This window comes from Anolis carolinensis, chromosome 1, assembly GCF_035594765.1.
Source record: "Anolis carolinensis isolate JA03-04 chromosome 1, rAnoCar3.1.pri, whole genome shotgun sequence".
Classification (NCBI taxonomy): Eukaryota; Metazoa; Chordata; class Lepidosauria; order Squamata; family Dactyloidae; genus Anolis; species Anolis carolinensis.
The window spans coordinates 54,442,762-54,464,899 of NC_085841.1; the positions used below are offsets into that span (position 1 = coordinate 54,442,762).

A 22,138-nucleotide genomic window follows, 5' to 3' on the forward strand; every position below is an offset into this window, starting at 1 on the left:
GCATCCACTGTGCCAAGTTGTGTTGCTGCTTTTTTGGCCAAGGAACACAATCTTACAACAAGAAGTGGAGGGTCTACAATGATAAATTACACAATTAAAACATGTTCCAACTCACATACTCAAAAAGGTTTTGGGGGGAAAAAAGAGATATAAAGTTTTGGAAAATGCAAAAACCAGTTGCAAGAGAACTTAAAGAGACCATAACAAGGTTGGGGTTGTACACAGCCCATAAGCTGTACTTTCTAGTCTTTTTACATGCATCTCAGCACTCACTGCTCTCAGAATGGTGGCCACATGTCTGTGGGATTCATTGCAATAATTAAAAAGATATACCGTGCGCCACAATGAAAGAAAAGAAACAGATTAAGGAACCCGACTACAGATAAAATAACAAGCAAAAACATTACGGGGGAACTAGTAATAAATATTGAGTTTTGATTTGTTTTCTTACCTTGTAATACTTTGTCCCAGATTCATTCTGAAATAGCGTAAGACATTTACTATCCAGCCTCCAGTAATGCCTTTTTCTCTGCAACAAATATAGAAGTGTTTCATATTAAAAACACAAACACTGCCACTCTGCTACAGATCAGAACCAGTTCTTTAGTATCTGTAGCTCCCATTGGGAGCTCACCTCCTATCTCACAGTCTCAACTATCTACAAAAAGCCTTCTATGACAGAATATGGAACAACAGCTTTTTGAGAGGCAGCATTTATGGGACTCCCAGACCTGGGAACTCTCTTCCTCACCTCCTAGGAGGCGAAACTGACTTTCCTGGCTGTCATCTTGTGAGCAGACCTTTTTTTGTCTTGGCATCAGAGGGAGAGAAGAAGCAGGCAGGGACCCATCATGCCAAGACTAAGAAGCAGATGAAAGGCCCTCCTTCCATCCCAACTGCCATTGCCCTGGCTTAAATATCTACTGGACTTAGTGCCTAACTTAGTGGACTTAGGTTTTTAAGTGTTTTAATTCTATATACAAAATCTTAACTTTTTGTTTTTAGCTATATATATATTTACACATGCTTTCTATCTTGTAACCTGTCTTACATTCCAGTTGTGAAGAAAAATCGGGATATTAAGTAAAAGATAAGACAGATTAACTGGCCCAAACCTCACATTCTAGCCAGCATTCTAGGAGTTGGGGCTCCAAAAGAGCTTTTCTAGACTTTATTCTAAAGAACAAGAAGAGACTGGAGAGAGTAGGAGACACAACTCAGGGGCTGCAAGGTTGTTAATTTAGGAGGCCTTCTCTCTGAGAGGGAGAAGGGTCAACTTCCCCACAACTTAGATCCAGCCTGGAATGTTGTGCAGTGGAAAGAGCTCCCTCCCCCTTTGTATCAGTGCTCTTCAATTCAAGTTATTGCAATGTCAATATTGAAAAACAAGCAAGGGATAAGACTTATCCTGAGAAGATGGGGTAACAGAACAAGATATTTAAGACACTTGCTCCTGCTGTGATTTGTACTGCCCACACCTCATGCATGATTTCCAAATAAGTGGCTTCTTATTTTTAAAAAACTTATCTGATGACTGTGAACTTTAACAGCTACATGCCAACAAACAAGGATTTTTTTTTATCTTTCCTGGTTGTAGTCTAGAAGCCCCAGCTGAGTATAGACTGACTTTGCCCAATTATTGTGGTTTGAATTTTGAGTTTAAAATATATTTTAAAAAAATGATACAGAAAAGAAGGGACATTGAACAACTGACCAGGTTATCTCGGCTAGTGTAATGAACCATCCATCCTTCCTTCACCATTGTACTGCTCTTCCGTTTTGTATGCTTGACTGATTGTACCACTCTCATCAGTGGAATATTATTGCTTGTTGATGGACTATTTTAAAAAAAGAATTGCATGACTCTGATCATTTATATTGAACCACATTCATTTACAGTCCTATATTTCAAAGCACATTTCAGTAAGAATATCTTTTGAGTGTAAATTCCACTTAAAATGCTTTTTCTAAATAAAATCTTCTAAATAAAACCATAATTGTGTAAATCACACCTACAATGAGAAATTAGGTGACAGGATGATTTTTTTAATCATTCACTCATCCACCCCTGAATGAGAACAAGATGCCTGACATACCCAGAAGTTACTACATGGTGTTTCGGAGAGGTATCCCAAGATTCCTTTCAATATTACAGAAAATATCAAGACATACATATTAGTTTTGATGAAGCATGTATACATCAGGCTCTACTCTACCCTGCCCAGCATACACTTTCCTATATTATAGGATATTACATCAAAAAAATTATCCTGACACAACAAACTGTGGCAATGATCCAAATCACTGCACCATACTGTATGTAACAGCTATTGGAGTTACTTTCCATTTTCACTACAAAGTCTCTATTTTAGATACCAGATTTTACAATGTATGTGGATCACGACTAAATGACAATGAACATTCATATAATAATAATAATAACAACTTTATTTATATATCCCACCACCATCTCCCCTCGGGGACTCAGGGTGGCTTACATGGGGCGAAGCCCAACAACACAGTTAAAATACACAGTTAAAATACAAATTACATAAAAATGCAATTCACGGTATAAAAACAGAATAAAAACAGGATTATAACAATACATAATGACACCAACTGGCAACCAGACACAGTTCCTGTTATCTTCATAGGTGGGTGGACTAAATGCAACAGTACAGGATGGCTTAATGACTAAAGTGCATAAACATATAGCAACAGATAAGGACCGTAATGAAGTGCAGGATAGATTGTTCATCCCATTTGGAGTTGGTTATCTAACAAATGACTATTCAAAGACATGGCAGAACATCCAGGTCTTTAATTTCTTTCAGAAAATGGACAAGGAGAGTGCTAGCCTAATCTCCCTGGGGAGAGAGTTCGAAAGTCGGGGGCTACGGCCGAAAAAGCCCTCTCTCTTGTCCCCACCAATTGTATTGAGAGGGTGGTGGAGCGAGAGGAGGGCCTTCCAAGAAGATCTTAAAGATCGTGTAGGTTCATAGGGGAAGACACGGTCACGAAGATAGGCAGGTCCCGAACAGTTTAGAGCTTTATAGGTAATAATCTGCACCTTGAATTGGGACCAGAAAGTTATCGGCAGTCAGTGGAGCTGCTTAAACAGGGGGGTTGACCATTCCCTGTAAGTTGCTCCGGTTAGTAACCTAGCTGCCGATCTTTGTACCAACTACAGCTTCTGGACCGTCTTCAAGGGCAGCCCCACGTAGAGTGCATTACAGTAATCCAACCTTGAGGTAACTAGGGCATGGACCACCATGGTCAAGTCAGACTTCTCGAGGTACAGTCGCAGTTGGCTCACAAGTTTTAATTGTGCAAAGGCCCTCCCAGCCACTGCCAACATCTGAGCATCAAGCAAGAACGATGAATCCAGGAGGACCCCCAAACTGCGGACCTGAGTCTTCAGGGGGAGTGTGGCCCCATCGAGCACAGGTTGCTACCCTATACCCAAATCGGCCGAACGACTGACCTGGCGGACCTCTGTCTTGTCAGGATTGAGCTTCAGCTTGTTGGCCCTCATCCAGCCCACCACAGTGGCCAGGCACTGGTCCAGGACCCGAGGGGCTTCCTTAGAAGTAGGTGGAAAGGAGTAGTAGAGTTGTATCATCTGCGTACAGATGGCACCAAACTCCAAAACTCCGGATGACCTCTCCCAGCGGTTTCATGTAGATGTTAAAAAGCATGGGGAAAATAACAGAACCTTGTGGGACCCTGCAGGTCAAAGGCCAGGGGTCCGAGCAGGTATCCTCCAGCTTCACCAACTGGGTGCGGCCCTCCAGGAAGGAGTGGAGCCACTGTAGAGCAGTGCTCCCAAGCCCCATTCTGGAGAATCACCCCAGAAGGATATCATGATTGCTGGTATAGAAAGCTGCTGAGATGTCCAAGAGAACCAACAAGGACACACTCTTCCTGTCAAGTTCTCTCCGGAGGTCATACACCAAGGCGACCAAAGCTGTCTTGGTGCCGTGACCAGGCCTGAAACCAGACTGAAATAGGTCTAGATAATTGATTTATGTACTACACTAAATTTCTGAGCCTTCATAGCAGGGCCTCAGTCCTATGAAATAACAAGATTGCAGCTGTAGACCCTGCACATCCCTCCACATTGGTTGGTATAACAAATTTCTGGATAAAAGTGACTCTATTTGTATTCCATTTTAGTGTAGAGAACTAAAGGCCAAAAGGTCACATAATGAACTGGGCATCAACCTAAACCTAATATTTTATCCCATAAACTACAAGAGCTCTCCTCTTTTTATACAGTGATACAGACTGTAATCCAAACAATTTACTCTAATACAAATACAAGGGAAAAATATAATGACCTTTTTTGAATGTTAACTCCTTTAGCCTAACTTACAGCAAACATATTAACAAGGAGTTAAATTGATTCCTTATGTAACTCCATTTAATCAATTGGTTCACATTAGGTTTGGAACGAGTTTGGCCTAAGGTCAGGAGTACTATAAATCTAGGTCAGCTCAGCATTTTCCATCAACAAATCTGCATAGCTAACCAGTCTTCAATAATGTAATTTATTTCCATGTTGAATTTCATGGGGGATTACTTCCAAAAGGTTCAAGCCTACATGCTTCTGCAGTTATCAGTTCTAATAACTGAGACCTTAGATTTATGCTTCCTTGCAGGGAAGTGTACCTTGAGAACCACTGCAACGAAAAGAACCAAATTGCATTGAAATATATCTTTAAGAAAAAGTTTCACAGATATAGAAACGCTATGTTTTTCCCCTGGGAAATTCCTTGACTTCACAAACCTAATGGTCTTGACAGCCTCTTCATCTTTGTCCCCATCTAGATCTCCTGGATCCATAAAAAACATCTTGTCTTCAGGAGGAGAGGGTTCTTCCACATCATCCAAGCCCCTACCCCCATCGCTATTTGTTTCACTACTATCTACTTCCATTGGCATATCAATATCTTGCCCAGGACTAGCTGGCTCTTGTTCTAAAACAAAACAAGGGATTATTATTTGTATCAACACAGCAAACACATTTTACAATATAATTTGAGTAAAAAGTCTTAACAAATTGTTGTCAACATGGATTAAGAATCGACTGTAGTCATTAGTCTATGCATAGCAAAATTACATAAATTCCCCCATACAGAGCAAGACAGACAAGAATATGAAGAAACATTTGAATTGTGATTTTTGTTTCAATAAAGTTACTTCATGGTATGTAGGTACTTCCTGACACAGAGCAAATGTCTTTCAGTGGAAAATTGGCATAAGCATAGTTCTTCCACCTCCTGTGCCAGCTGACTTCTATCGTCTAATGCAAGAACATCATGACCAAGTCTTTCCAGGAAAGGGTGGAGACAGGATGGGAATCTGAGAACAAAACTCTTTACACCTGGATTCATTACTAATGCAAATTAAATTTACTTTTCAGAGTTTGTAATCCTACAGGATTCTCTCCCCCGGCCTGTGGTGGAGGCTCCTTCTTTGGAGGCTTTTAAGTAGAGGTTGGATGGCCACCTGGCGGGGGTGCTTTGAATGAGATTTTCCTGCTTCTTGAAGGGGGTTGGACTGGATGGCCCGCTTCCAACTCTATGATTCTATGATTCTAGGATAGTCAAGAAGACATAGTCCCAATGTGTCCAACATACTTCTATACAAGAAGAATTCCTTTTTGCATAGTACAATCAATCTAGGTGGTTCTAAAACTGCCTTGCTGGTAGAGGAGCCTTGTGTAAAAAGGCTCCCCCACCACTAAGGCAGTTGGTTTTAGAACCATCTAGACAGATATGGAACAAAGCTGGAGAAAAGGAATTTGGTAAAACTCCTACACTTTACATACTCAAGTTTCCAACGGCAATTTTCTTCATGGAATGGGTCAAAGCTTAGAAAGTTACTTTAGAAAAGGAATTTGTTACTATTACTGGTCTCATCACTAAAAGCTGTAAAGACTTATGGGTTTTTAAAAGTTACTTATTATTTTGTCATTAATAACAGCTATAGTATTTACTTCTAGTTATCTTAAAATCATATTGTAAATTAACTGTTCCAGTTATAGGTGCTTTCTCTCTACCACATGCTACATGGCAATCTGAATTTTTAAGGTAACTGGTGACAAATCTGCTTATAAAACACACATAGTCAATTTTATTCAAAGAAACAGGCTGCATTTTTCTTGATTACAGCTGCTAATAGATATTGGTCACAATGCCTATCCGTGTAGAAGCCAAAACACCCAACCCGCTCACAGAACATTATTCTGGAATGACGGACACAAAGACAGAAACACGGCAAGGCTTCCTTACTACTTTGGAGCAAGAGAAGGCCAAACAACCCCTGAGCTGGATGTGACATTTTGCCCACTATCATCATGCCAAGACTGTCACCTTTTCCCCAGATCTGTATCCCCTGACAAACTGCCCAACAAGTTGTGACAATATCATTAAATCAAGAATATAATTTCCACAAAAATGACAGAGAGTAGATGTGGACAAAGCTCTGAAGCAGAATGAGGGATCAGGAGTCTTATAGTCCCTTCCCTGATCCTGCCAACTAGCCAAGCATTGTAATTCTTTCGGCTAACACTTCTCACACATTCTGAAGCCTACACAATTCTGAGATCATATCAAAACATGGTGCCCCAGCACTTCACATTGCCACAAATTCACAAAAGAATTCTCCAACAAGTTGACAAGTGTTGTTTTTAAAATGGTACTAGAGACAGTCCAAGAGCCATTATGGTATAGTGATTTAAACATTGGATTAATGTTCTGGAGACAATGGTTTGAATGCCTGCTCCATCATGGGAACCTATTGGGGAAACTTGAGAAAGTCACACTCTCATCCTCAGAAGAATGCAAAGGCAAACTCTTCTGAACAAATCTTGCCATGACAGATTTGCCTTAGGGTTCCCATAAATCTGAAATGACTTAATACACACAACAACAACAACAACAAGATATTTCATATACTTCCAGTTTTAAAGAAATACTTTTTCTGTTCTGAAACAGATTTGTGGTAGTGCAGAAGGATTAACATTGAAATGGTAGCTTCCCCCATTCAAAGTCACTGGGTGTGTAATTCATACAGGGAAGAGAATAAACATTTGGGGAAGAAGAGTCAAATAAAACTATGTCTCCTGGGCCTCAGAAGATGCTTGTCTATGCAACTCGAAGAGTTCTGCTATGAAAAGATGACATATAAATAGCTGAAATATACATAATATGCTAAAGATCTTCTTAAAAGAGGAAACATCTTTTTCTTAAATTATGAAAACATATATTATTCACATACACATTAGCACCTAAAATGAAATTAACACACACTGTCAAATCAATGCATACCATACCCTACAGCACCTTATCAATAAATAATGTGGCCCATCAACTTGAGATTGAAAGGCCATATTGATTGAAGAGTTAAAATTAACTTAGTGAAACAATAATACTAGCTTCTAGATATTTTATATTTGCAGCTCTTTTGTATAATATCATCCAGACTGTCTTTAATGTGATTAGTCAATTCAAGAAAAACAGATGTGATTTTTTTCCCCTCTTCTTGTGATTGAAATTAACTATCAATTGGGCCAAAAGCTGATTTCAAAAAAGATAAGTATTTTTGGGAAAGCATCTTTCAATTTTAACTTCCAAATAAAATTAATTTACAATATATAATTTTTGTATTTCTGTGTGGGTGTGAATATACTTTGTACTTCTTTTACTAAATACTCTTAAATATTGTACAATTTGTTGTTGTGTGGCTTAAGTTTTTTCAGACTTTTAGCAACCCTATGATGACCTTATTATGGTTTTTTCTTGGAATGATATGTTAAGAGAGCTTTTGCTATTGCCTTCCGCTGATACTGAGAGAGTGTAATGTGCCTATGGTCAACCAGTTTCCATGGTTGAGTGGGGATTTGAACCCTGGTCTCCAGCTGAAACCATTACACCATACCAGCTTTCACATATTGTACAATATCAATTAGTATTTCATATTGAAAGGTTTTTTTGTTATCTTTCTAGGGATTCTTTCAAACTCTAATCATGTTAAATCTTACCTCCATTAAACACTACTTCTCCAAGACAATCTTTAGGAACTTTAGAGGCACAACGTTTGTGACAGTTAAATCTGCAATCTTAAAATGAGGGAAAGGGAAAGTAATGTTAAACACAATGGATTTTGATTCTCACATTTTTCTCCAATGTTAAATACACTTTACTATAAGGGATAATATAGTGCCAAGCTGGGAAAACTTGGCTTCCCAAACACTGATGAACTACAACTCCCAGAATCTATCCCAGAATCTCTCAACAATATGGCCATGTTAGGGCCTGCAGTCTAAGAAGTAGAATGCAGGTCCCAACTTCTGAATACGCCAGTAAAATTTCTTGAAGAGTTATTTGTATGACTAATTTAGCCACTGTAGCATTCTGACTGTAATTACAATATATGGATCTAACAGACATATAGATAGCTGACCAATGCTAAGGATATAAAAGATTTGATCCAACATTCCTGCAAGCAAAGCAGTACTGCATTTCTCACAAGCCACTCTGGAAGTCTGGGGAACACTCTACAAGGTTATTCATATCATGGCCACTCAGCTCAATCCACCAATATTTCTTTTCACAATGGCTGGGTTTCTTAAAATACTACTGATAACAATGTCTTACAAAAGCTGCTAGTTATGGAACTGCTGTCAGATTATGTAGTTTTTATATCAGTCTTTAAAAAAATAATTCCTGAACTTGGCAATGACATCCAAAATATTTTACAGAGTAAAGGCATTCTTCCAGTAAATGCTATGTTTGTCCTGGTAATCTGAACAAAGAAACCTTCATATCTGGCCATTTCTGGGCTCTAGAAAAGAATGTTCCACAGGTTGTTTTTTGTTACTGTAAATAATGAACTCTGGACTGGATCCAGCATAAGCCTTCTGCAGACATAATGGCTCTACTCATAGGTGCCTCCACCTAATTTTCAGAGATCCCACAGGTACACATTGTAGCTCATTCCATTCAGCAGGATTGCCCAACCTTACACACATTAATTTCAAGGAACTGGAGGGACTGCCATGGGGAAGGTTGAACACATCTAAATATGCTTTCAATGTTTGTGTGACTTACCTTGCAAATTTCTTTACTTTACTGGATTCTACCCTTTGGAATTAAGACTTATGCAAACAACACTAACAATATTTATAGCAGTATTTATTCAGTGTCTTCGGGTACTAAGCATTTTACTCACAGAGGCAAGAGTCCTCCACAACAAGAGGTAAATACAGAGGCACAGGTTCCGAAAGGAGAACAAAGTATGAGCTGAGCCAAGCCAATAGTTGGTCCCAGGCAACAGAGTTATGACATCTTGTTGCACCATGGATTGCATTTAAACTTGAAAAAAACCAATCAACATGCAAGCCAAAATTATGCACACAGAGCAGGCTTCAGTTTCAAGAGATTACAAGGTTTGGGGGTTAGAGAGAGATGCAACAGCACTTCTGAAGCGGGGACCAAAAAGGAAGCATCTAGGAACATCCCAATGAGAACTATCCAATCACTGAATATGGAATCCCAACTGATTCTTCCCCACTCCCCCCTGCCTAGGAAGCATGCAGCCTGCGGGGTTGAACTGGGTGGCCCCTGGAGTTGCTCCTGTTATTACTATTATTTTTTCAATAACTGGATGGTCATCTGTTAGGGGTGCTTTGATTTGTGCTTTAACTGCATGGCAGAAACAGGTTAAACTCGTTAGTCTCTGGGATTGCTTACATTATTGTTGTTGTTGTTATGTGCAGGCTGCATGGGAATTTGTTCACAGAAACATTCTCTAACCATATGTCACTGGCTTGGCTCATCTGTAAAACATTTATAATGCAATGCAGTCCCTGTGTCCAAAAGTTTATTGGGGCTCCACGAGAAACCTTTCCTTCAAAAAGTACTCTGCAGCTTTGAGAACCCTTGATCTAGACATGGCTGCCTTCTAAGGGGATAACCCAGGTAGACAAAAATTTCAAAAAGGTCAGCTTGTACGTTTTTAGAACAGCAAAATGAACAATCCAATCATGAAAAAGCCAAATATTTCAAAGCTCACTGCCCTTCTTTTTTTAAAATAACTGTAACTGGAATGTTGGTTTTCTGATTCTTCTTCATTTGCGCAGTCGTTTCTGACTCTTTCTGACCTCATGGACCAGCCCACGCCAGAGCTCCCTCGGCCGTCGCCGCCCCCAGTTCCTTCGAGTTCATGCCAGTCACTTCAAGGATATTGTCCATCCATCTTGCCCTTGGTCAGCCTCTCTTCCTTTTTCCTTCCATTTTCCCCAGCATCATGATCTTTTCCAAGCTTTCCTGTCTCCTCATGATGTGGCCAAAATACTTCATCTCTAGTATCCTTCCCTCCAGTGAGCGGTCCGGCATTATTTCTTGGAGGATGGACTGGTTGGATCTTCTTGCAGTCCAAGGCACTCTCAGGATTTTCCTCCAGCACCAAAGTTCAAAAGCATCTATCTTCCTTCACTTTTCTGATTAATACAGCCTTAAACATATTAACCTTCCCACAGTGGAAAAAGAACCTCCTACCTTTACACTGCATTCCTTGGCGAAAAAGGCCCTTGAGTAACCGTTTGCAGTACTGGCATATGGTCGGTCGAGTATAAGAATGTACTGCAAAAGTATGAGGAACTTTCACTCGACAAAGCACCATCTTTTCCATCCATATTGGGCGGCCACTCCAGGAAGGAATTCTCTTACTAGGCTCCAGAAGACAACGCTGAAATGAAAACCAGACATGCCAGGTTTCAACACCTGAAGACATAAAAGAGGTAATTCAAATACAATTAATATTATTCACTAGCAATAACCTTAGGTCTGGAATCAACTCTTTGTAGCAGGTGATTTTTTTTTTTTTGCTTGATCAATGGACAAAAGTTAACCCAAATATAAATCAAAACAAAAAAAGTGCCAGGCAGACATGCACACGTGATTTTTGAATGGGAAAGAGAAAAGGCTTCAGTGAGAGAAATTCAACTGCTTGAGGTAAGTAGATCATAGGGAGATCATTTGCATCATATTTAAAAAGTGCTCAGCAGCTACATCTACCAGTCCCAAAAGGGATTCTATCCTTTATTAAAAACTATACAGCTTACCCCAACTTTTCTGCAGATCTAGAATCTCTTGCAAGTGAGCAAAATTCCTCTTGTTATTACAACTGAAGTTTCAGTTATATCTTTATACACTTGATTTTCTTATTTTTGTAGAATAGTAACAATCATGTTAGAAATAACAGAAAAAAATTAATGCTCAAAACAAAGTTCTAAGAAGAAAAGTCAGCTGTCAGGCTGCTTAAGCAAGATTCACCAGCTCAAATTACATCAAAATAAATATAAGGGATTCTTATTGAGACAGTTGCAGATATTACTGTTACATATTTTAATTCAGGTCTTTAAGTTATCCAGCATGACTCTACACATTATTTTACTCCAAGGGGATCTTTAGATACCTCTTCTGTTGTTGTGTTTGTGCATTCCGTTTGTATTGATCTTGGAACTGAAAGTGCAGATCCAGGTAAAGACACATTTGATAAACGCCTCTTCCTTACTCCACTACAGTTGTTTGGAATCTTAAAAGCACATCGTTTGTGGTAATTTAAGCCACACCCTAATGAAATTAGAATTCAGGGTGAGTAAAGGCAGATAGAAAAACAGTTTTTTACATTTAAACAGAATTATGAGATATAGCTTTTCTAAAAAGATACATTTTCAGGAATACAGTACAAACCAAAAATATGGATAACCTAAAAACTTATATTTTTAATTTGAATAGCTGACTAAACCACGGTAGTGATCAACTCATTAATAGATGGAATTTTTTGGCCTCTATGCTTGCTTTTCTGACCCTACTTCACCCTGACTAACGCCTGCAAATGGGGCCTGTTATGCAATTCACATTGCTGCTGATCTTCCTCAGCTCACTCCCCCCTGGCAGAGTATCTAAATAATGTGCTCCTGGCTCTGCTGGAACTACAGGCATTGAGCAAAAGCCAGTGGGCAAGAAGTGTTGGATTACTAATACCTGGACAACAGCCTTTTGACAGAAGGACTGAGAGAGGCACTGCAGCTAGTTGAATAAAAATTGCATGAAAAGAGATCCCCATTCAAGGTTTTCTTCAGAACTTATAAAAAACTGACTCATCGAAGGGAAAGCTTTCATTAACTCAACAACACAAAATATTCACATTTAGGTATATCAGAGTGTCTACTGTTATACTGCCATTGCCAATGAATATGCTAAAGTTTATTTTTGGGCTGGGAATCATGTACTACTGTCCTTCATATATTATTGAACTAGAGCTACAGCATTTCTCACTATTGGCTATTTTAGCTAGGATTGGAAGAGCCATAGTCTTAAGAAATTATTTAAAGCCACACAATTGCCACCAGTCCCTTAATTAGAAACAGGGCACTTGTGTTTTAGCATTCCCATAAAACAAACAGATTTTGCTTGTCAGATTTGTTCAAAAGTTATTTTGTTCTGTTAGTTGCAGTTATTACATTCTTTACGTCAATTAAGTTCTCACGTAACATGATCATAAATGTATACAGGTTGAGCATTCCTATCCAGAATTCCAAAATCCAAAATCCGAAACTGCTTACATGGGTGACTGGGATAGTGACATCTTTTCTTTCTGAAAATTCAGTATCCACTAATTGTATGAAAATGCTGTATATAAAATTACCTTCAGGCTATATTTATTAGTTACATATGTAATACATGAATTTTGTATTTAGTATTGGGTCCCATCTCCAAGGCATATTACATAGATGCAAATTCACACATGCCAAAATCAGAAAAAAATCCAAAATCCAAAAAACTTCTACTTCCAAGTATTTCAGATAAGGGATGCTCAATCTGTACTGATATATGCAGACTCTAATGTAGGCTCACTTGACAACTTACCTTCACATTTCAATCCCTGCCGTACCAAGCCCCAAAGCATCTCTCCACAGTAATCACAAAAAGTAGGGGCCTTGTAAGAATGCACATAAAGCATATGAGGACGAATCTGGAAGTCTTCAACTGTAGCTAAAGCTTTTAAAAAGAAAAGTTGTAAAAAAAAGAAAAAGAAAAATGAGTACTGTACTATATTTTTATTGCAATGTTATGAACTACTGACTGAAATAAGTTTTAATAGAACTGATAGTTTCAGTAGAAATACTGCTTGTATAGAAACTAACAGATATGCTCAATATCCTAATAAATATGCACTAGGAAACACATGTATGTATTCATTTTTTTAAGATGGTCCAAATGACATTTCTAAACTGTGGCCTAGATCCCATACAACATTAAAAGAGGTAAAATAGCAATCTACTAGAGTGCTGTTGACTTAGCCAGCAACACAAATATTTTGACTTGTAGCCTTAGGCACACCACTACTTCTGCCAGTTGTATGGCAAGTTGCACAACTGGAAATATTGGGACATTGGAGACTGCCATCTCTGCTATGGTACTATTTATGGAAAGCCTCTTGGAGGCCAGGTTGGGGCCAATGCTCGTTTCTTTTAGGCACCAGGTTTAAAAAAAAAAAACTTTTGGAGCTTACTCTTTACTACTTTTTAAAGTAAATCCATTTTAATAATTTCTGCTCTTTTAATATACCATAGTTAATAGTTTTACTCTTTTCTGATGGGGCCTGGTATGCAAAAGTTTCCCCCCGCCCCCGTTCTGCATAACCTGGAATTAGTCATGAGCATAACATAATTTGCTGGTGGAATGTCTTCCTGGATACTGGGAAGTAAGAGCTATCTATCACTAATTCTTTAACAGTAAGATAATACAAATGAAACAATTTGTTTCTAATTGTTTAAGAGTTTTTATACCATCCCTGGTAAAGCTGGTTCAGCAAACTCTCATTTCATCAGTTTTTGTCAAGTAATCTTTAATAAATTGTTATATGTTTGACAAAATTAAACCAATTCAATGCAAAAGTCATATTGTGGTTTTGTGAACATAGGATCCTCTGTCTGGAGAATAAGAGTGTCTCACTGGAAACTTCAATATTCTTACCGGATAGGACAACCTCAATGAGATCACCTTCATGTATCTCTTCGGCTGAGGTAATCCGCTGTAATATATTTTCTGAGTTAAGATCATGGCGGAATAGGAGAATTTTGTCATACATACCGAAAAACCCACACTCTGGAAACTGCAACCAAAAATAAAGCAGAGTCCAAATTAGAAAAATGCTATAATTAGTTAATACATTTAATGGATTGTGTTAGTGCTACGATCTCACAACTATAAAAAAAAGTAATCCTTCGAATAAATATTACACACAATGATAGTGCATATTTTAATACCTTTTACCATATTACTGGTGGCTGGCTGATTTAGAGACGCTGAACACACTGTCTCTTCATGTGAATGGGCTAACAGTGGTTCTCAACCTGAGGTTCCCCAGGTGTTTTGGCCTACAACTCTCAGAAATCCCAGCCAGTTTACCAGCTGTAAGGATTTCTGGGAGTTGAAGGCCAAAACATCTGGGGAGCCACAGGTTGAGGACCATTGGCTAGATTCTCCAACAAAAAGATAGAGGGTTAAAATTGATCCACACATTGGGGCCAGTTATGACATTGTACATTCATATTTGCATAAAGAAGCAGTCAAAATCAAGCTAAGTATGTATGGCTCCATGTTGAAAATTTGAATGAGAAAATGAACGAATTCTTAAAAGTATTCTTGTAAATGGGTTTTGGCAAAGATAGCGATAAGCAAAACATCTGTGTATCATTCCCTCAAATCTCCAAGCAGATTTGACAAAATCAAAAGTCATGTTTCCCATGTTTGGATTGTTGAAGTGAAGAAAGTTAATTTACTTGGAAGAACAATTATAAAAAAATTATAAAATTATAAAAAAAACCTGTTCTTATAGAGCTAAATACATAAATGAACAAGACATATCAGGCCCTTTGGAGTCCAAACAGAATACTACATAATTTTGTCCACATTTAGCTTGTCAGTCTAAATGACTAAAATGTTGGATACTTCAATCTGTTCCTTGGCACACTGGTTTAGTCCCAAACAAAAAGCACAAAATCAACAGCAAATTTATACGTTATTTCTAATTTAACTCCAGAACTGTTTTCACTAAGAGCCTCACAGAACTGAACAGGAAGGCTTTAAAACTCAGTTATCTAGGGGCAGGAGACAGCATTTGGGTAGGCAGGGGTTTATAAGAAGAAAATAATTCAATTGGTTTATAGAGAGAGCTGAGCAAAAAGTCTAAAAACACATCCTGAATAATCAGTTGGGGAGATAGCCCATGGTCTTCGGTGTCTCTATACTAATGTACAAAGCATGGGAAATAAACAAGATGATTTTGAACTCTTACTACACAAAGCAAATGCAATATAATCAGCATCACTGAAACCTGGTGGGACAAGTCTCATAATTGGAATAGAGGGGTATAACCTATTTCTGAAAAATAAACCAAACAGCAAGGAGGAGGGATAGTATTGTATATCAAGAACGTTGACACCTTTGTGGAGTTCCACAATGTAAATTCTAGAAGCCAGGTTGAGAGTATCTGGGTAAAAATTAAAGGGAACAGAAACAACAGGGATGTCATTCTGGGGTTCTACTATAGAACTCCAGACTGAGGACCTGGATGACGCCTTCCTATAAGGGGAGATGTAGTAGTAATGAGAGATTTTGAGGTTCTGCTTTACAGTGGCTCCCTTTCCTTCCTGTAGAACAGTGGTTCTCTACCTGTGGGTCCCCAGGTGTTTTGGCCTACAACACCCAGGCTGTCTTTAACCTTGACAAGTATGCATATTTCAGCTTAGTACATTCTTCACATTTGTTGCTGAATCAAGTACAGTAGAGTCTCACTTATCCAAGCTAAACGGGCCGGCAGAAGCTTGGATAAGCGAATATCTTGGATAATAAGGAGGGATTAAGGAAAAACCTATTAAACATCAAATTAGGTTATGATTTTACAAATTAAGCACCAAAACTTCATGTTATACAACAAATTTGACAGAAAAAGTAGTTCAATACGCAGTAATGTTATGTTATAATTACTGTATTTACGAATTTAGCACCAAAATATCATGATATATCGAAAACATTGACTACAAATATGGGTTGGATTATCCAGAGGCTTGGATAAGCGAGGCTTGGATAAGTGAGACTCTACTGTACCATAGTTAAATGTAGACAGCAGGACCCTGGCAACAATACACACAAAGAGTTAAATAAATATTCACCAATGTGAAATGCAACTACTGTTATAAGTCTAAAAATAATTTCTGATACATTGATCTCAAAATGCTGCCTTTACTAACCAACCTACTGCTCCATCATGCCACCTTCAATGTGTCTATGGTATATTCTGATCTTGTCAAAGAACTAAAAGTTCTCAAGTAACACCAAGTTCATTGTAATTTCTTTCAACTCTGATTACTTCAACTCCGAGGACTTATTTGTATATAACTATCATAAAAAACTGGATTCTTATAAAATGTGTTTCCTCTTCTTGCCACTTTTAAAATATTTTACAAAATACTTCCAGTCTGCAACAACACAAGTTTATATAAATACAAATATACACACAATGAACTACTTTGCAAGTGCTGTTACCAAACTCTACAGTTCTATATCCGTTATTTTATTCTTTTGTTCGGTTTCTAGGAATCACTTCAAATGATCAAAAATTGTCATAAAGATATATGGGCATCTTTCCAATCACCATCCATTGTGGAGAAAACGTAAGATCACAATGAACTAACTGGTGAACAAGACAGAAAAATCTGAGGCACTATGGAGAAGGTAGGATATTCTTATCCAAACATGCAGACAGAAGAGGGAAATGACTACAAGAAAAGAATGGAGAAGCCAGGTGACCAAAGAAGACACAGAGAAGAAAAAACACTGCTTGTTTTATTATCTACAGTCCAACAGCCCCAAACAATTAATGTAAAGATGCCTGAAGTACGGTCCATTCTAAAGATCTGTATAGTATTACTTTTTGCAAAGTCATAATCTATGTTCTGTTTTTCACCAGATGACTCATTGAATGCTTCATGTTTAATCCAAACAGTTCTTCCAAAACATCACCAACAAAACGTCCACATTATAAAGTTACAATATTGTGGGATTCAACATCCAGTTAGGACTAATGCTATTGTTCAAAAATGAACCCAATGCAAATGGGGTTTTGTAACACACATAAAATTTGTCAAAAGTTCAGAAGGTCTAAACATGAATTCATAAATTGGAATCTCATTGCTTCAGGAACTGATGTATGTCATTAAACTTATGCACTCTCAATTAATTATAGTGCAACTAGATTTGGCAAACACATGTGTGGACATGATTATAAGAATTCTAACGGAAAGCTTTTTGCTAACTCAAAAATAAACTTTTTCATGTATTCAATCAATGATCAAAGCACATTTGATTTCATAAGGATTAAGAAAATATAGGAGAAAGCCAATATTCCTAAGGTATCAGTTACTATATAAACTCTTTGCCACCAAATACTACCACATTTAGCCCTTAAAATCATCCTTAAAAGTGTGATCATATAGCCTACAGGAAGGAGTGAGAGAAATACTTCTCTTGGTTAAAGTACAGTATATCTGTTTCTTTTTTAAAAGCAGGAAAAAGTAATACAGCATCAGATTCTGCTGCTAGGTTTTATAATCCACCAGTGACTCCTTCCAAGTAATAAAAAGAAATGCAAAAGGTGATTCTTACTCAATTTAGCACAAAAATATATTATCCTAACTTCTGTATGCCAAAGTTATTCGACACTCCTCATTAACAAGAAAACAATGTGTAGCTTATTTTGGACTGCACCTTTAACAAAAGCAACCCAGATTTTTTGTCCTCATTACCTCCCACTTCAACAGTTACATAAGGCTTTTAGCAAGTTTTTCAAATATAATGAATTTGAGGTCCATTGCCTACAGGTGAAAATCCCTGATGGAAAATCCTTTGTTTGCAATGTCAAAACATCTCCCAGACAAATCAAAGCATGAACATTTATTTTGATTTTATACATTCAGTACTTTTAAAAAACAAAAACTTTCTACATACACTTATCTGAAATAATGTACAGTAGAGTCTCACTAATCCAAGCTAAACGGGCCGGCAGAAGCTTGGATAAGCGAATATCTTGGATTATAAGGACTGATCAAGGAAAAGCCTATTAAACATCAAATTAGGTCATGTTATACAACAAATTTGACAGAAAAAGTAGTTCAATACGCAGTAATGTTATGTTGTAATTACTGTATTTACGAATTTAGCACCAAAATATCACGATATATTGGAAACATTGACTACAAAAATGGCTTGGATTATCCAGAGGCTTGGATAAGCGAGGCTTGGATTAGTGAGACTCTACTGTACTTACATCATTTGGAAGCATATATAGAATGATACAATGATACAATGATACAAGTATATTTCACGTCTATTATTTTTACAGTGTGTACATTGCCCTCTTAAGGCTTCAAATCATTAAAGACAAATTAGAAACCTGGTAATAAAGTTTATTCTCTGACCAAGGAATTGTCATTCTGATCACAGTTCTCTGCTCCAAACCGCCAAATCGCTACTCATATGTGGATTTCCAACGCTTTTTTGTTCTCACAGAATACATTTCTCAGGTCTACTTCTACCTTAAGGGTAAGATGTCATTAAGGACTAAAAAAGATCTCATTGTGGGTGTCTACTACAGACTTCCAAGCCAGGATGAAGAACTCGATGAAGTCTTCTGTCAACAGTCGACCAAACAGGCACAAAGAAGAAATGTAGTCGTTATGGGCAATTTCAACTATCACGATATCTGCTGGAAAACAAACTCGGCCAAGAGTACGAAGTCCAACAAATTCTCGCTTGCCTTGCAGACAATTTTATGATCTAGAAGGTAGAAGAGGCAACAAGGGGATCGGCTACTCTCAATCTCATCCTAACAAATCCGAAGGACCTGAACAATGCAGTCGAAGTGGTCGGATCCTTAGGGGCAAGTGACCATGTGCTCCTGTAGTTTGCCATACAAAGAAAGGCCAAAACTAAGATAAGTCAAACACGCATTCTAGATCTTAGGAGAGTTGACTTCCAAAAAATGAAGGAAATACTGAGCGGCATTCCACAGACACCAATACTAAAAAATCAAGGGAGTTAAGGATGGATGGGAGTTTTTCAAAAGTGAAATACTCAAGTGTCACGACCCAGGCTGCAGAGCACCAATAACCATACACAGAGGCCAGAATCTATCTAATATCTTTATTAAGGAAATATGTAAAGTCAATAAAAATAAGTGTAGAATATAGTTCAGAAGAAGACCTTTCAGGAAAGGTCAATTATAGTCCAGGGAAACAATGTCCAATATAAAATATTAAGGTCCAAAGTTGTAATCCAGTAACCGAAACACCCACTTTGCCAAGCAAAGTGAGGGGAGATGACAAGGTTCTTAATCCAAGGAACTTGATGTAAGGCTAGGAAGTAAACTTGATTCTTGGAACACAAGGCTTGATACAAGGCAACAAGGAACGAGGAACAGGGACAAGATCCGTGGTAAATACTTGGCAAGGTCCGGGAAGCAAGGCAAGGTCCTGGAAGGCAAGGCTGAGTCCTAGGAAGCAAGGCAAGGTCCGTGAAGCAAAACAAGGCTGGAAACGTGAACGAAGCCTTGGAAACCGGAACGAAGGCTTGGAAGCGGGAGTAGCGCTGTCCACACACAACCTACTCCAGTTGCTGACGAATTGACTCCGCAAAATTCCTTCAGGGCAAAGAACCTAAATAGGGTCTCGTTTTCCCACCAAAGAACACTTCTCTGGGGAACCAGAACCGAAAGTCAATCTCGGTGTCCAGATGCATGACTCCCTAAAATTTCTCATGAAAGCAGTCTTAATCAGCTGAATGCCTGGCTGCGATTCTCAGGCTTCTGCGATTAGCCTGTTGAACTCCTTTTTGTTGTTGATAATAATTACGGCGAGAAAATGGGGGAGATTTTGACTCAAGGCTTGTTTGGCAGATTTCTGGAAGACAAACCTCTTGCAGGTGCAAGGGCTCCAAATCAGGCTGGGAAAGTTCCAATTCTGGCTGAAACAGTGGAAAACCCAAGTTTTCCTCTTCATCTGTCACAACAGCGCTAGGAACGGGACTACATGGCCCATGAGTCATCACACTATCCCCCTCCTCAAGCCCCCTCCCAAAATAGGGCTCTCTCCCCGAGGCGCGAGGCCGCGGCTTGGCAGGGTAGGTCTGATGGAAGCGGCGGGTTAGATCGGGGGCATGGACTGTGGAAGCGTCTTCCCAAGAGCGTTCTTCGGGACCAAAACCCACCCAGTCAATGAGATATTGAAGGCGGCGGCGGTGAAAGCGAGAATCCAAAATGTCCTGAACCTCGAATTCCTCCTCCCCATCCACTAAAACAGGAGTGGGGGCCGGCCGGTCTGCATCAGGGCGCACACCATCCGCCGGAAGGAGCAGGGAGCGAAGAAACACTGGATGAATGCGCATAGAGCGCGGAAGTTGGAGTTTGAAAGTCACGGGGTTTAGTTGCGCCACCACTGGATAGGGACCAATGAAACGGGCATCTAGCTTCCGGCAGGGACGGTGGGAGGGCAAAAAGCGAGTGGACAGCAGAACCCGATCTCCTACCTTGATTTCGGGGCCCGGCTGGCGATGACTGTCAGCGTGGCGTTTATAGTCCTCCTTGGCTTGATCCAGTTGTTGGAGCAAAAGTTGTTGCACCGCTGTGAGTTCTTGCAGCCAGTCCTCTGCTGCGGGGTCTTCTGAGGTTTCAATGACAGAGGGAAAGAAACGTGGATGGAAGCCATAGTTTGCAAAGAACGGGGTTTCTTTAGTTGAAGCCTGGACACCATTGTTGTAGGCAAACTCCGATAGCGGCAACAGGGAAGCCCAATTGTCCTGCTGATAGTTTACATAACAGCGAAGGTACTGTTCCAAGGTGGCATTGGTGCGCTCAGTTTGCCCATCCGTTTGGGGATGGTGAGCCGAAGATAAACGAGAGTCTATGCCCAATAGTTTTTGTAGTGCTTTCCAGAAACGAGAGGTGAATTGAGACCCACGGTCTGTGACCAAACTCTTGGGCAAACCATGCAATCTGAAAACATGCTGAAGGAATAAATCTGCAGTCTCTTTGGCCGTGGGGAGGCCATCGCAGGGAATGAAATGGGCTAACTTGGTAAAAAGGTCCACCACCACTAGGATCGTGGTGAATCCAAGGGAAGGTGGTAGGTCAGTGATAAAATCTGCAGAAATTATCTCCCATGGACGGGATGGAGTAGGAAGGGGATGCAATAGCCCTGAGGGCCTCTCCCTTCTTGTCTTGGAACGCTGGCATACCGGGCAGGTATTGACATATTTTTCCACATCCTTGCGGATCTTGGGCCACCAAAAATCTCTTAGGATCAAGTGCATGGTTTTAAATAGTCCGAAATGCCCTGCTGGCTTGCAGTCATGACATAGACGAAGTGCCTTTTCTCTGCCCGGTCCTGGAGGGATGTAGACGTGGTTTCTATAGCAAAGTAGCCCATCCTTAAGCGAGAAGGGAAAATGTAGTCCTTGGCGAAGTTGATCTTGAGCCCAGGCATCCGCCTGTTGGCTGGCTCTGATTTCTTGAGCACAAAGGGGTCCTGGGGTAGAGGGAGTTGATTCAATTGGAGTGGAGTTGGTATTTCCCACTGTGAGCGTGGCAAAGTTCTCGGGCTGTAGCAGTTGGGACTCAAAGGTCTCTTTGCGCCCTGCTGCATATTCCGGTTTCCGTGACAGAGCATCTGCTTGCTTGGTCTGGGCTGGGGTTACATAATGGATTTGGAAGTTAAAACGCTCAAAGAATAAAGCCCAGCGTTGTTGCCTCTGATTTAGCTTGCGGGCAGTTCTTAGATGCTCTAGATTCCGATGATCAGTATGGACCTCAATGGGAAATTTGGCCCCTTCTAACCAACGTCTCCAAGTTTCAAAGGCTGCCTTTATGGCCAAAAGTTCCTTTTCCCAAATAGTGTAATTTCTCTCTGGTGCGGTCAGTTGACGGGAGTAAAAGGCACAAGGGTGAAGATGATCTCCCACTGGTTGTAAGAGTACAGCCCCAATTGCCACATCGGAGGCATCCGCCT

General features: G+C 39.5%; 1 protein-coding gene across 13 annotated transcripts in view; it reads right to left on the reverse strand.

The window, feature by feature from the left end:
- The window catches only part of prkd3 (protein kinase D3), an 89,444-nt gene that overhangs the window by 29,001 nt on the left and 38,305 nt on the right, over positions 1–22,138 (reverse strand). For 12 of the 13 annotated variants that reach the window (XM_008125702.3, XM_062974575.1, XM_062974573.1 and 9 more), the window contains 8 exons: positions 14,052–14,190; positions 12,942–13,073; positions 11,485–11,642; positions 10,566–10,755; positions 8,048–8,125; positions 4,790–4,979; positions 1,715–1,838; positions 452–529 (listed from right to left, as the gene is read on the reverse strand). In XM_008125702.3, the coding sequence (XP_008123909.1) occupies positions 452–529; positions 1,715–1,838; positions 4,790–4,979; positions 8,048–8,125; positions 10,566–10,755; positions 11,485–11,642; positions 12,942–13,073; positions 14,052–14,190 (1,089 nt within the window). The remainder of the gene's footprint in view (positions 1–451; positions 530–1,714; positions 1,839–4,789; positions 4,980–8,047; positions 8,126–10,565; positions 10,756–11,484; positions 11,643–12,941; positions 13,074–14,051; positions 14,191–22,138) is intronic. The other variant, XM_016990640.2, reaches the window with a different exon arrangement.